This window comes from Bombina bombina, chromosome 3 (genome assembly GCF_027579735.1).
Source record: "Bombina bombina isolate aBomBom1 chromosome 3, aBomBom1.pri, whole genome shotgun sequence".
Lineage (NCBI taxonomy): Eukaryota > Metazoa > Chordata > Amphibia > Anura > Bombinatoridae > Bombina > Bombina bombina.
Genome location: NC_069501.1, coordinates 1215147787 through 1215160159, shown reverse-complemented (window position 1 = coordinate 1215160159; position 12373 = coordinate 1215147787). Strand labels below are relative to the sequence as shown.

The 12373-nt window shown below is 38.8% G+C and overlaps 1 protein-coding gene across 3 annotated transcripts in view; it reads right to left on the bottom strand.

Moving 5' to 3' along the window:
* Positions 1 to 12373, bottom strand: part of TENM4 (teneurin transmembrane protein 4) — a 953133-nt gene that overhangs the window by 717908 nt on the left and 222852 nt on the right. Inside the window, exon 3 of one of the 3 annotated variants that reach the window (XM_053708674.1) lies at positions 12051 to 12062. The exons of the other annotated variants lie outside the window; for them this stretch is intronic. Within the exon in view, the coding sequence (XP_053564649.1) occupies positions 12051 to 12062 (12 nt within the window). The remainder of the gene's footprint in view (positions 1 to 12050; positions 12063 to 12373) is intronic. 3 annotated transcript variants of the gene reach the window in all.

The window sequence follows — 12373 nt, the reverse complement described above, 5'->3', positions numbered from 1 at the left end:
GACAGCCCCCTGATCAAATGACTTTTTATTTATTTATTATCTATTGACTTGCAATTTAGCCAATTAGTGCTGTGTTGTGCACAACTTCACGGGCGTGAGGAGCACATTGTTATGTATATGCCCCACATGAACTAGCAGTCTCCTGTTGTGAAAAAGAAAATAAAAAAGCATGTGATAAGAGGCTGTCTGTAGAGGCTTAGAAACAGGCAGAAATGTAGAGGTTTAAATGTTATAAAGTAAAATAATATAACAATGCTGGTTGTGCAAAGCTGGGGAACGGGTAGTAAATCTATCTTTTTAAACAATAACAATTTTAATGTTTACTGTCCCTTTAAGGATAAATAAAATTAAACACAATGAAAAAATGTGAAGTCGCTGAGGTGACACTCACAGATGCAGGTTACAGTTAAGGTGGGTTAGCATATCAGAGATCTCAAACATCCCAGATATTGCTGGATTTAATGTCACATTTTCCTGGTTTCCAAAGCATTCGCTTACACGCTTCCCTGTTTCCGCCCAACCCTTCCGCATCTCCACCCATAGCCTACTCTTCTCTGTCCAACCCTGCCCACAGCCTGCCCTGTCTCCGCCCAACCCTTCCGCATCTCCACCCATAGCCTACTCTTCTCTGTCCAACCCTGCCCACAGCCTGCCCTGTCTCCGCCCAACCCTTCCGCATCTCCACCCATAGCCTACTCTTCTCTGTCCAACCTTGCCCCATCTCTGCCCACAGCCTGCCCTGTCTCCGCTCAACCCTTCTCCATCTCTGCTCAGAGCCTGCCCTGTCTCTGTTTAACCCTGCCCCATCTCTGTCCACAGCCTGCCCTGTCTAGACCCAACCCTGCCCCATATCTGCCTTCAGTCTGCCCTGTCTCCTCCCACAGTCCGCCCCATCATCACCCAAAAGGGCCCATGACACACCCATTGCTCTGCCCTTGGCACAGCTGCCGTTACAAAAAGACACCAGTGGTCCACTACCACCAAGTTCTCCCTGCCACAATTATGACACCAGGAAATTATAAGGGTTATACTGTCATGCAATATTCTTGGTTACAAAACTCATAGCATATATCAGCAATCAAGCACTGCACGGCAAACTAATTGCTTTTAACATTATTTAACATTATACAGTTTAAAAGGGTTTGCAAATAAATAACAGATCAGAGGTGCACCCCTTGAAAATCATGGTTTAATCCATGTTTCTTGGCTACTTTTCTGGCTCAGGAAGATTTCCATACAATTATGTATAACACACACCACTCCAGCCAAATAAAACACAATTTTATACAGAAATCTTGCAAGGGCTTAAAGGGATATGAAACCCACATTTTTTTCTTTCGTGCTTCAGATAGAGCATATGATTTTAAACAGCATTCTGATTTACGTCTATTATAATTTTTTCTTTATTCTCTTGGAATCTTTTATTGAACAACATGGACATAATCTCAGGAGACTGCCCATGTCTGAAGCACTATATGGCAGCAGTTTTGCCAGAAAGTGCACTAGATGGCAGCTCTACTTCCTTCCATGTAGTGCTCCAGATGCCTACCTAGGTATCTCTCCAACAAAGAATATCATGAGGAACAAAGCAAATGTAATAATAAAAGTAAACTGCAAACTTTTTAAAAAATTGTGTGCTCTGTGTTAATCACAAAACAAAATGTTTGTGTTTCATGTCCCTTTAATGATGGGTATGTGTTATGTACATATAAATGTGTTGTCCCTCTAATACTCAGCTAATTGTATACTAAATTAACTGGCATTTGTGTTTCATGTCCCTTTAATGATGGGTATGTGTTATGTACATATAAATGTGTTGTCCCTCTAATACTCAGCTAATTGTATACTAAATTAACTGGCATTTGTGTTTCATGTCCCTTTAATGATGGATATGTGTTATGTACATATAAATGTGTTGTCCCTCTAATACTCAGCTAATTGTATACTAAATTAACTGGCATTTGTGTTTCATGTCCCTTTAATGATGGGTATGTGTTATGTACATATAAATGTGTTGTCCCTCTAATACTCAGCTAATTGTATACTAAATTAACTGGCATTTGTGTTTCATGTCCCTTTAATGATGGATATGTGTTATGTACATATAAATGTTTTGTCCCTCTAATACTCAGCTAATTGTATACTAAATTAACTGGCATTTGTGTTTCATGTCCCTTTAATGATGGGTATGTGTTATGTACATATAAATGTGTTGTCCCTCTAATACTCAGCTAATTGTATACTAAATTAACTGGCATTTGTGACATTTCCCTTTGTATATTCTAAGGTTGGCAGCCGTCTTTAAATCTATTTGACCATCTTCCTCAGGCCAAAACAACATAATATTGAGAGATTGTGCAATGTAGAAAGATGCCAGAAACCATTAACTCAATGCAAAGACCTTAATCTACCGGGCAATAATATGGCAGCTGCTGAAATCTCTCCTCCCACAAAATCCTGCTGCAAATATGTGGTGGGCAAGATGCCGCAAGCTCATTAGCTTAGACAAGGGGGTTGCCTATGGGGTAAGCAACTGTGTGTGCTTCGGTATTAGGATAGGGTTAATCATGTGAGGGCACTGATACAGCAATCTGTAATTTAGTTTCCACATTGCAACAATTTTCCTTCTGGTAGCGACGCTGCCCTTGACAAATTGGCATTAGTCACATTTTTGCTGCCATGATATTCCATTTACCGTGGCATTCCTGATAAGAAAAGAGCAGGGCCGTTTCTAGAGAATCTGGCTCCCAGGGCAAAATTCTAAAATGCGCCCCCCTCACAGATTCTAAAGTCCCCCTCCTAGACCTTGCATGTCACTCTGTCATTAGAGAACAGCTACAAAGCAGCAGTGCACTACTGGGACCTAGCTGAACACATCTGGTGAGCAAATGACAAGAGACAAATGTGTGTTGCGGCCAACCACCAGTTAGCTCCTAGTAGTGCATTGCTGCTGCTAAGGATATGTACATATGCTTTTCAACAATGGATACCAAGAGAACATGAATAATAGAATTGTCTTAACATTTTTTGCTGTATCCTGAATTATGAAAGTTTAATTTTGACTTTCCTATCCCTATAAATATGTCCTTTTTCTACTACAATGTTTTTTCCAAATATATTGATATTATCTAAAAATATCTTTATATCTTTTACTAATTGCCATTATATTTATACTTTTCTTACAGCTATGCATATTTATTTGTTTCATGCATATCAATCCCTTTAAATTCTTATCCAAAATGTATCTACAAAACCTCCAATAGACTTTAAAGTTGAACTTTGCAAAAAAGTCATCAGGTAAGATTTTCTAAAGGATTGCAATTTGTCACTGGGTGTATTTGTAACATATTTAGGGGTCTATTACAATTATTTAGAAAAGTTATAACAATTTTTTTTATACAAAATTCACTATTAAAGTCTATGAGATTTTTGCACATAAATAATTTGATAAAGAACTGTAATAGCTGTTTATTTTTCAAATATACTATACACACAGGCAGTAATAGACAGAGACATGCACTCACAGACAGTAATAGACTGAGACATGCACTCACAGGCAGTAATAGACAGAGATATGCCCTCACAGACAGTAATAGACTGAGACATGCACTCACAGACAGTAATAGACAGAGATATGCCCTCACAGACAGTAATAGACAGAGACGTGCACACACAGGCAGTAATAGACAGAGATATGCACTCACAGACAGTAATAGACAGAGACATGCACTCACAGACAGTAATAAACTGAGACATGCACTCACAGGCAGTAATAGACAGACATGCACTCACAGGCAGTAATAGACAGAGACATGCACACACAGGCAGTCATTTACTGCCTGTGTGTGCTTAATAGACAGAGACATACACACACAGACAGTAACAGACAGAGATATGCGCACACAGACAGTAATAGACAGCAACAAGCGCTCGCAGACAGTAATAGACAGAGACATGCACTCACAGACAGTAATAGACAGAGACATGCACTCACAGGCAGCAATAGACAGCGATATGCACACACAGACAGTAATAGACAGACACGCGCACACACGGACAGTAATAGAAATAGACAAGCACTCGCAGACAGTAATGGACAGAGACATGCACTGACAGGAAGTAATAGACAGACATGCTCACACAGGCAGTAATAGACAGACATGCTCACACAGGCAGTAATAGACAGAGACATGCACACACAGGCAGTAGTAGACATAGACATGCACTCACAGGCAGTAATAGACAGAGACATGCACTCACAGGCAGTAATAGACAGAGACATGCACATTCAGGCAGTAATAGACAGAGACATGCACTCACAGGCAGTAACAGACAGAGACATGCACTCACAGGCAGTAATAGACGGAGACATGCACATACCCACAGTAATAGACAGAGACATGCTCACACAGTCAGTAATAGACAGAGACAGATAGGCATACACACACAGGCAGGGATAGATAGGCATATACACACTCACAGGCAGTAATAGACAGAGACATACACACACAGGCAGTAATAGACAGAGACATGCACACACAGACAGTAATAGACAGAGACATGCACATACAGGCAGGGATAGATAGGCATACACACACAGGCAGGGATAGATAGGCATACACACACACACACTCAGGCAGCAATAGGCAGATACACACAGACAGGGATAGATAGGCATACACACACTCAGGCAGTAATAGCAGACACACACACACAGGCAGGGATAGATAGGCACACACACACACACACACACACACACTCAGGCAGTAATAGCAGACACAAGCACTCACATGTGAGATTGTGAAAACTTGCCATTGTCATTATGGAGTAAATGACACATACACACACCCATCACTATTAAAGGGACATTATACACTCATTTTTTCTTTGCATAAATGTTTTGTAGATGATTTATTTATATAGCCCATAAAGTTTTTTTTTTTTTTTTAAATGTATAGTTTTGATAATTTTTAAATAACATTGCTCTGATTTTTAGACTCCTAACCAAGCCCCAAAGTTTTATGAGAATACCATCAGATACCTACTCCAGCTTGCTCCTGTTTATGTAAAGGGTCTTTTCATATGCAAAAGAAGGAGGGGGTGTGTGTTTTATTTCCCACTTGCAGTGGGCTTTCCAGCTACCTTTTCAACAGAGCTAAACTGAGAGCTTCTAAGTAAGTTTTTTAAACAGTTTTATACTGGATTTTTATATCAGTCTCTGTGCATCCTATTCTTTATAGTAGTGTCTATTACATGCAGTTATATGAAAATGAGTGTATACTGTCCCTTTAACCTTTATTAAACAATAGGTAAATAAATACAACAGTCCTTAAAAGAAAACCTGTTCCTTAGTATGTGGAAACATAGCTTTTTACTTTCAGTTTTAGCTCTAAGTAGTTATCTGGTCTTAATACACCCCCTTTGTGATCTTGTTGCTCCATTAGTATGATTGACATCCAATGCAGCCAATTAACATATCAGCTTCCTTTCAAATATAAATAAATAAAAAAAAAATAAAAAAAAAAAAAAATATATATATATATATATATATATATATATATATATATATATACTGTGTATATATATATATATATATATATATATATATATATATATATATATATATATATATATATATATATATAAATCAGGAGACAGCACTCACTGGTCTTGACAATACTGGATTTATTCAGTGACGTTTCGGGGAATACACCCCTGATGAAGGGGTGTATTCCCCGAAACATCACTGAATAAATCCAGTATTGTCAAGACCAGTGAGTGCTGTCTCCTGATTTCCATATTCTACACCATATTCTAGCACCCTGGCATTTGGAACTAAAGTGTTAGTGAGAGTGCACCTGCCAATACCTGATATATATATATATATATATATATATATATATATATATATATATATATATATATATATATATATATATATATATAAAAATTGAAAAAGAGGTCCGGACAGCAGCTCAAAACAAGGAATCCTTTATTGTAAAAATATAGCGTATGTAAAAACAGCAAAAAGAACCACATTTCCCAAATATACAAAATAAGGAACTATTCCAATCCCCCCCAAACAACCAAAATGGATCATCATATTAACTTCTTGTTGTTAACTTCTTATTATTAACTTCTTTTTATTAAAAGAAGGGCAGATATCTACTTTATTTACCAATGATTAATCAGATCTGTTTCTATGTTTAGACCTGATGGTTGTCTGGTCCCCAAGGTGAAGATCCAAAAGACCTCCTTTTTGAGGAGATCTCTGGATCTATCACCTCCCCGGGGCCTCTTTGGAATCTGATCTATGACTGCCCATGTAAAGTCTCTCACATCTCCATGGTGAACTTCAACAAAATGCTTGGCAGCCCCTGTGGTTAAAGTGCCTCGCTCAATATCATTGAGATGCGCTCGTATCCTCTCTCTGGCCTCTCGAGAGGTACAACCTACATACTGCTTGTCACATGTTAAACAAGTGATCAAGTAAATGATGAATGTAGATCTACAACTGGTGCAGTGAAAATGTGAATAGACTCTTTGAGTGGCTGTAGATTGAAAGGTCTTACTTACGGTAACATATCCGATGTACTATTGCCACATCTATAATGCCCTTTCTGTGACAGCCAACTGCTCTTCAGTTTAGGTTTCTTAAGTAAAGAAGGGGATAATTGGTTCCCAATCGTTACATTGCGTTTTGGAACGCAAAAGCAACCTTCCCTGATTTCATCCTCCAGAGTATCATCTGCCAATAAAATTGGCAGATTTTTCCATAATATTTTACAGACTACATAATACTGTGAGCTGAATGTAGTCACGAATGTGGGCTTATTCCTCACTGGCTTTTGTTTGTTTACGTCTTCAAGCAAAGCAGACCTATACTTCTGGAAGACATCATTGAGAGCTCTTAATACAGTATTTATATTGTACCCTCTTTCAAGGAACTTATGTGTGAGAGTTTCACTCTCTCGCAGAAAGCGGTCATCCTCTGAGCAATTGCGTCGCAACCTTAAAAACTGGCCCTTTGCTATCCCTTAGCTAGTGTGCTTAGGGTGGCAGCTTTTGGCATGTAGAAATGTATTAGATGTTATCGGCTTGATATATAATGATGTACTAACCCTGTTCTCCATGGGCAGTCCTATCAAAATAACATCCAAATAAGGTATTTGGATTTTATCAAAACTAGTAGTAAAACATAGGCCCACCTCATTGCTATTGAGATAATTGCAAAAGGCCTCTCTATCTTCCTGAGTGCCAGACCATACAAAGAGCAGGTCATTAATATAACGTTTATAGCTGGTAATGGATGTTAAAAAGGGATTCCGGTCTGTATATAGGTGAGTCAACTCCCACCAGCCCATGAAAATATTGGCATAGGCTGGTGCGAATTTCGCACCCATAGCTGTCCCTCTTTTTTGTAGATAAAAACTCCCTGAGAATTCAAAATAGTTGTGTGTTAGCAAAAAATCTAACACTCTCACTATAGATTCTTTAAGGTCAGCATTATAAGCGCTGAATTTATCCAGCATGTATTTTGTGACTTCTATCTCCTTGTCATGTGGGATGGCTGACTACAGGCCGACCCCATCAACTGTAAGCCAGCCCATATTGCCATTCCAGGTATGGTTATGCATCAATCTCAAAAGGTGCTTAGTGTCCCTCAGATAGGATGGTAACCCATACACTAATGGCTGTAATAAATATTCTAACCAATTGGATAAATTCTCAAAAAGAGATCCAATTCCTGAAACAATAGGATAGACATCCTTTCACCTCCTCCAAGTACTTATGGACCTTGGGGAGGTGATGAAATATCGGAACTACTGGATGTTTGACATTTAAAAAATCAAATGTTTCATCATCTATCTGTCCCTTAAATCTACCATCATCAAGTAAATCCAAAAGGAGGGCTCCAAAGCATTGCGTAGGATCGCCAGGCAATCTGGAGTAAACTTCTCTATCCAATTATTGCCTTTCTTCTTCCATAATATAATAGGATTTGTTCAATACCACAATGGAGCCCCCCTTATCGGACTGCTTGATGATTATGTTGTCCCTTTCTTGTAGTTTTTTAAGGGCCAATCTTTGTTTAGATGTTAAATTATCCTTGTCCCTAAACCTGGTTCCTGATTCCTCCTTCTCCAATTTAAGGAGATCCTCCTCCATCCTTTTATGGAAGGACTCCAATACTTGACCCTTACATTGTGTGGGGTAAAAAATAGATTTAGGCTTGAAGCCTGTGTGACTGCCCACTAAAGCTTCATCTGCCAAACTTTCAGATTCCAGTAGATGTAAATTCATAAAATCCCTAGCTTCAATTGGATTAAGATAATCATGTTGTGCACTAGTATCAGGGACAAAAAATTCCTTCTCTACCGAGGGATTAAGTTGATAAAACTTCTTTAAAGTGAGACCCCGTATGAATCTATTTATATCAATTAAGTGTCAAAATGTAAGGGTGAATCACCTTCCTGTTGTATCTCTTTTTATAGAGGAGTAGTATTAAACTTATTTCTAAGTAATATACAGAAATATGATTTGTTACACTATGTATCTTTTCTTTACACTAGGTGGAAGTGTAAAAAATTGATATAGTTTTGTTTATTTAAAGAGCCCATTGTATATGTTTGAGCTTACAGCAGTATTGGAGTTTTGATTATACTGACGGTTGTAAAGAACAATAGAGATTCAGAGAACCCAGTAATATAGCCAATCACATAAGTAGTCTCTATATAATATCAGTAACAGTTCAGAGCATGAGATCAAAATTATACGTTAGTTAAACTTACAGTTCAAAGTAGCTCTCAGTGCGGTGTGTAGCAAACAGGCTGCAGTGTCTCTGCAAAGTGCAGAGGAGGATGAGTTTTTCTGGAGGTTCAGCAAAGAGCGAAAGTGTCCGGCGTCTGACGTCAGTGGAGCAGTCAGGAACGATCATCTGAGAGATTCTGTTATTAGAGATTAGTATAGGCAATATGATGCAAAAGGTAAATTCATAAGAGGTACCTTACACTGTGTTAAGTCCTTTGTCACTCCTTAAAGTTGGTAAGAGGAGGAAGGAGTTGGTAATGATCCTCCGGTTGTGAAGACTGCTTAAAGCTGAAAAGCAATGGCAGAGGAAGGCTCGTGCAGAGATCAGATGAGTATTTCCCAGAGTGCACACACAAATAGACAGAGAAGCAATCCTTTTGAGATGCAGGTCATTTTAGATAAATTTTGTCAGCGTAGTTGTCAGGAGCTTAGAGAGAAAGAATGTTAGTCTAAGAGTAGATAACAAAATACTAAGCAATGAGTTAGTGAGAGGTGTGGTTTTATGGAAGGTCTGAGAAATTGATTGGAGGAGAAATTTTAAAGGTATATACACCTGCCACGCATGTTCTGACACAAAAACATTGTGTGGGGTAAAAAATAGATTTAGGCTTGAAGCCTGTGTGACTGCCCACTAAAGCTTCATCTGCCAAACTTTCAGATTCCAGTAGATGTAAATTCAGAAAATCCTTAGCTTCAATTGGATTAAGATAATCATGTTGCGCACTAGTATCAGGAACAAAAAATTCCTTCTCTAATGAGGGATTAAGTTGATAAAACTTCTTTAAAGTGAGACCCCGTATGAATCTATTTATATCAATTAAGGTGTCAAAAACATTAAACCTTGATGTAGGGACAAAATTAAGACCCAAACTCAAAACCTCCAACTCCAATTTGGTTAAAGGGACACTAGATAGATTTATGATGTTGGATCTCTGTACTTGTTGGCCTGCCTGCATCTCCTCAGGTGGTACTGATCCCTCTGTGTCCCTTGCCTTGCAGATCCTCTTCCTCCTCCTCCTTCTCCTTGTCCCTGTGCTAGCTGAAAAACCTGTTGACCTACGGTACCATCTGCTACCTGCACTACCTGAGCTTTATTATATTTATAACCCCTAGGTGGCTTTGGGGCATCTGATTTTTTTAGGATCGCTTTATTAGGTTCCAAATTTTCTGTAATGGGTGTACAGTGCAATGCAGAGCTAGACAAAGTGGGCAATAATGAGGGAGGATGCAAATGTGGTGCATTAGTTCCAAGCACTTCTTCTTCATCATCAGAGGATTGTCCACTAGACATAAAAGTAAAAAAATCCTGGAGGTCATCATCCTCATTGGATTCTGGATCTGTGTCTGAGAAGGACACTCTTTTCTGGGCCTTTTTTCCTTCTTTTGGCTGTTTAATCTTTTTGTTGCCTTGCTTCCTGTTCCTTGGATTCCTCTTAGGGTTCCAATTGTAAACTCTGTTGGTTTTATAGTCCTCTACGTCCCTAGAATATTTCTTATACTTTATGATGTCAGCATTCAGTCAGTATGGTATTCCATTCTGCAATGAACTTGTCATCTGTAGTAATAAATGCAGGCAATTTTTTTATACGAAGGCCTCTAGGGACCATGCCAAGTGATATGTATTTTTCCAAAGTTCGTTTATCCCACCATAATTTATATTCTTTGGTGAGTGCTTTCTCCATTGCCATGAAGACATCTGATATATCAAGCAGATTTAACTTGTTTTCAAAGGTATCCTCCAAACTGGGTCTGTTCCCCTCCAGATTGGCTACTGTTTGCATGGAATAAAAATGCTGGGCCATGCTACCTCTGCTGTGTAGTACGCTATATTCTATCTAAATAAGAGACCTCAGCTTGGAGCAATACTGTCAAAAAGCTCAAAAATGGTTAATGCTAATGTCTCTCTCTTGTATTTAGAATTTTGATAGGGAAGGATCAATATTAAGCTTGCGTAGTGAATAGCTTGGAGGCTGATTAGAGTAATTAGAAATAATGTGAAATGAAAACAGAAGGTCAGCCTCAAACTTGTTACTCACTATCCGCTGAATAATAGAGTATTGATAAAAACCCACACTCTTGCTAAAGACGATTATGGGATTATAAGGCAAAATAAGACAAGTTACCGTTCACAGTCAGATCCAAATCAATGCCGGTTTAACATTATTATCACACCGCACGATAGGTAAATATCTCTGTTGTTCCTTCAATTGGCAAACAAACAGTATGAGAATTAATCTCTTCTTACCCTTGTGGCCACTCTTATGTCGCCTCCTCCAAGTGCCTCGTTATGCACCCGAACAGGTCAGTAGGCTGATCTGTGAGCAGCGTAGTGCCATGTACTGACACTGTCTTCCGTGTCTGATGACGTCACCGTCTTCCTTGTAGCCTCGTCTTCCTTACAGCAAGTGTGTGCGTACCCTGCCTAGATAGATGCTGGAGCTGCGGTTAATCTTTCCATCCCATGTAAGGTACTGAATACTGTGATGGAGCTTGTCAAGCTGAGTCCGTGCAGGCGGTCTCCACCGCTTGGGAAAAGTACAAAAATTGAAAAAGAGGTCCGGACAGCAGCTCAAAACAAGGAATCCTTTATTGTAAAAATATAGCGTATGTAAAAACAGCAAAAAGTGCACTGCAATACAAGCGAAGGTGTGCAAGTATAGAGTGTAGCTATGGCCAAGATGTTAGGGCTGTTAGGAGCACTAGAAAGGGCTTGTCTGATGCATTTCAGCTCCTATGGAACCTTACTCATAGACTGCATACTGCCCATTCTTCCTATGCAAACTTATATAGGCTTACCTAACTTGTAATTGGTTGTTAGGGCCCTTTCCTGCTAACCAATAGCCAAAGTGATGTGGAAGGGAGGGAGGGAGGGGGGGTGGATGCGAGACAGAAGGTCAGCTAAGGACAAAAGTGGGGACACAAACTGATAATTCAACCACTGGGAATTACATATTACTTATCATATGTTCCCAAAATAGCCAATTCATTTTTATTTTTATGATAATGACTATCATGTGCAATCTGTTTAGTTACCCACTATATAATGTCCTCTAAGATATAAAAAAACAGGGTGATCTATACCCAAGATGAGAGTAACACTGTATTGCTAAGCTAAACAAATACATTCTAAAGGCTAAGCACCCTGTCTATTGTTTTTGCTATTAGCAAGATCTAACCCCTGTAGATTATTAAGTTCAGATATGAAACTAAAGCTAATTTCTAAGGTCCCTAATATATACTTGGAGGCTGGTCTACCTGCTGTATTAGGGAACCACATTTCCCAAATATACAAAATAAGGAACTATTCCATCCCCCCCAAACAACCAAAATGGATCATCATATTAACTTCTTGTTGTTAACTTATTCTTATTAACTTCTTTTTATTAAAAGAAGGGGAGATATCTACTTGATTCACCAATGATTAATCAGATTGGTTTCTATGTTTAGACCTGATGGTTGTCTGGTCCCCAAGGTGAAGATCCAAAAGACCTCTCTCTGGCCTCTCGAGAGGTACAACCTACATACTGCTTGTCACATGTTAAACAAGTGATCAAGTAAATGA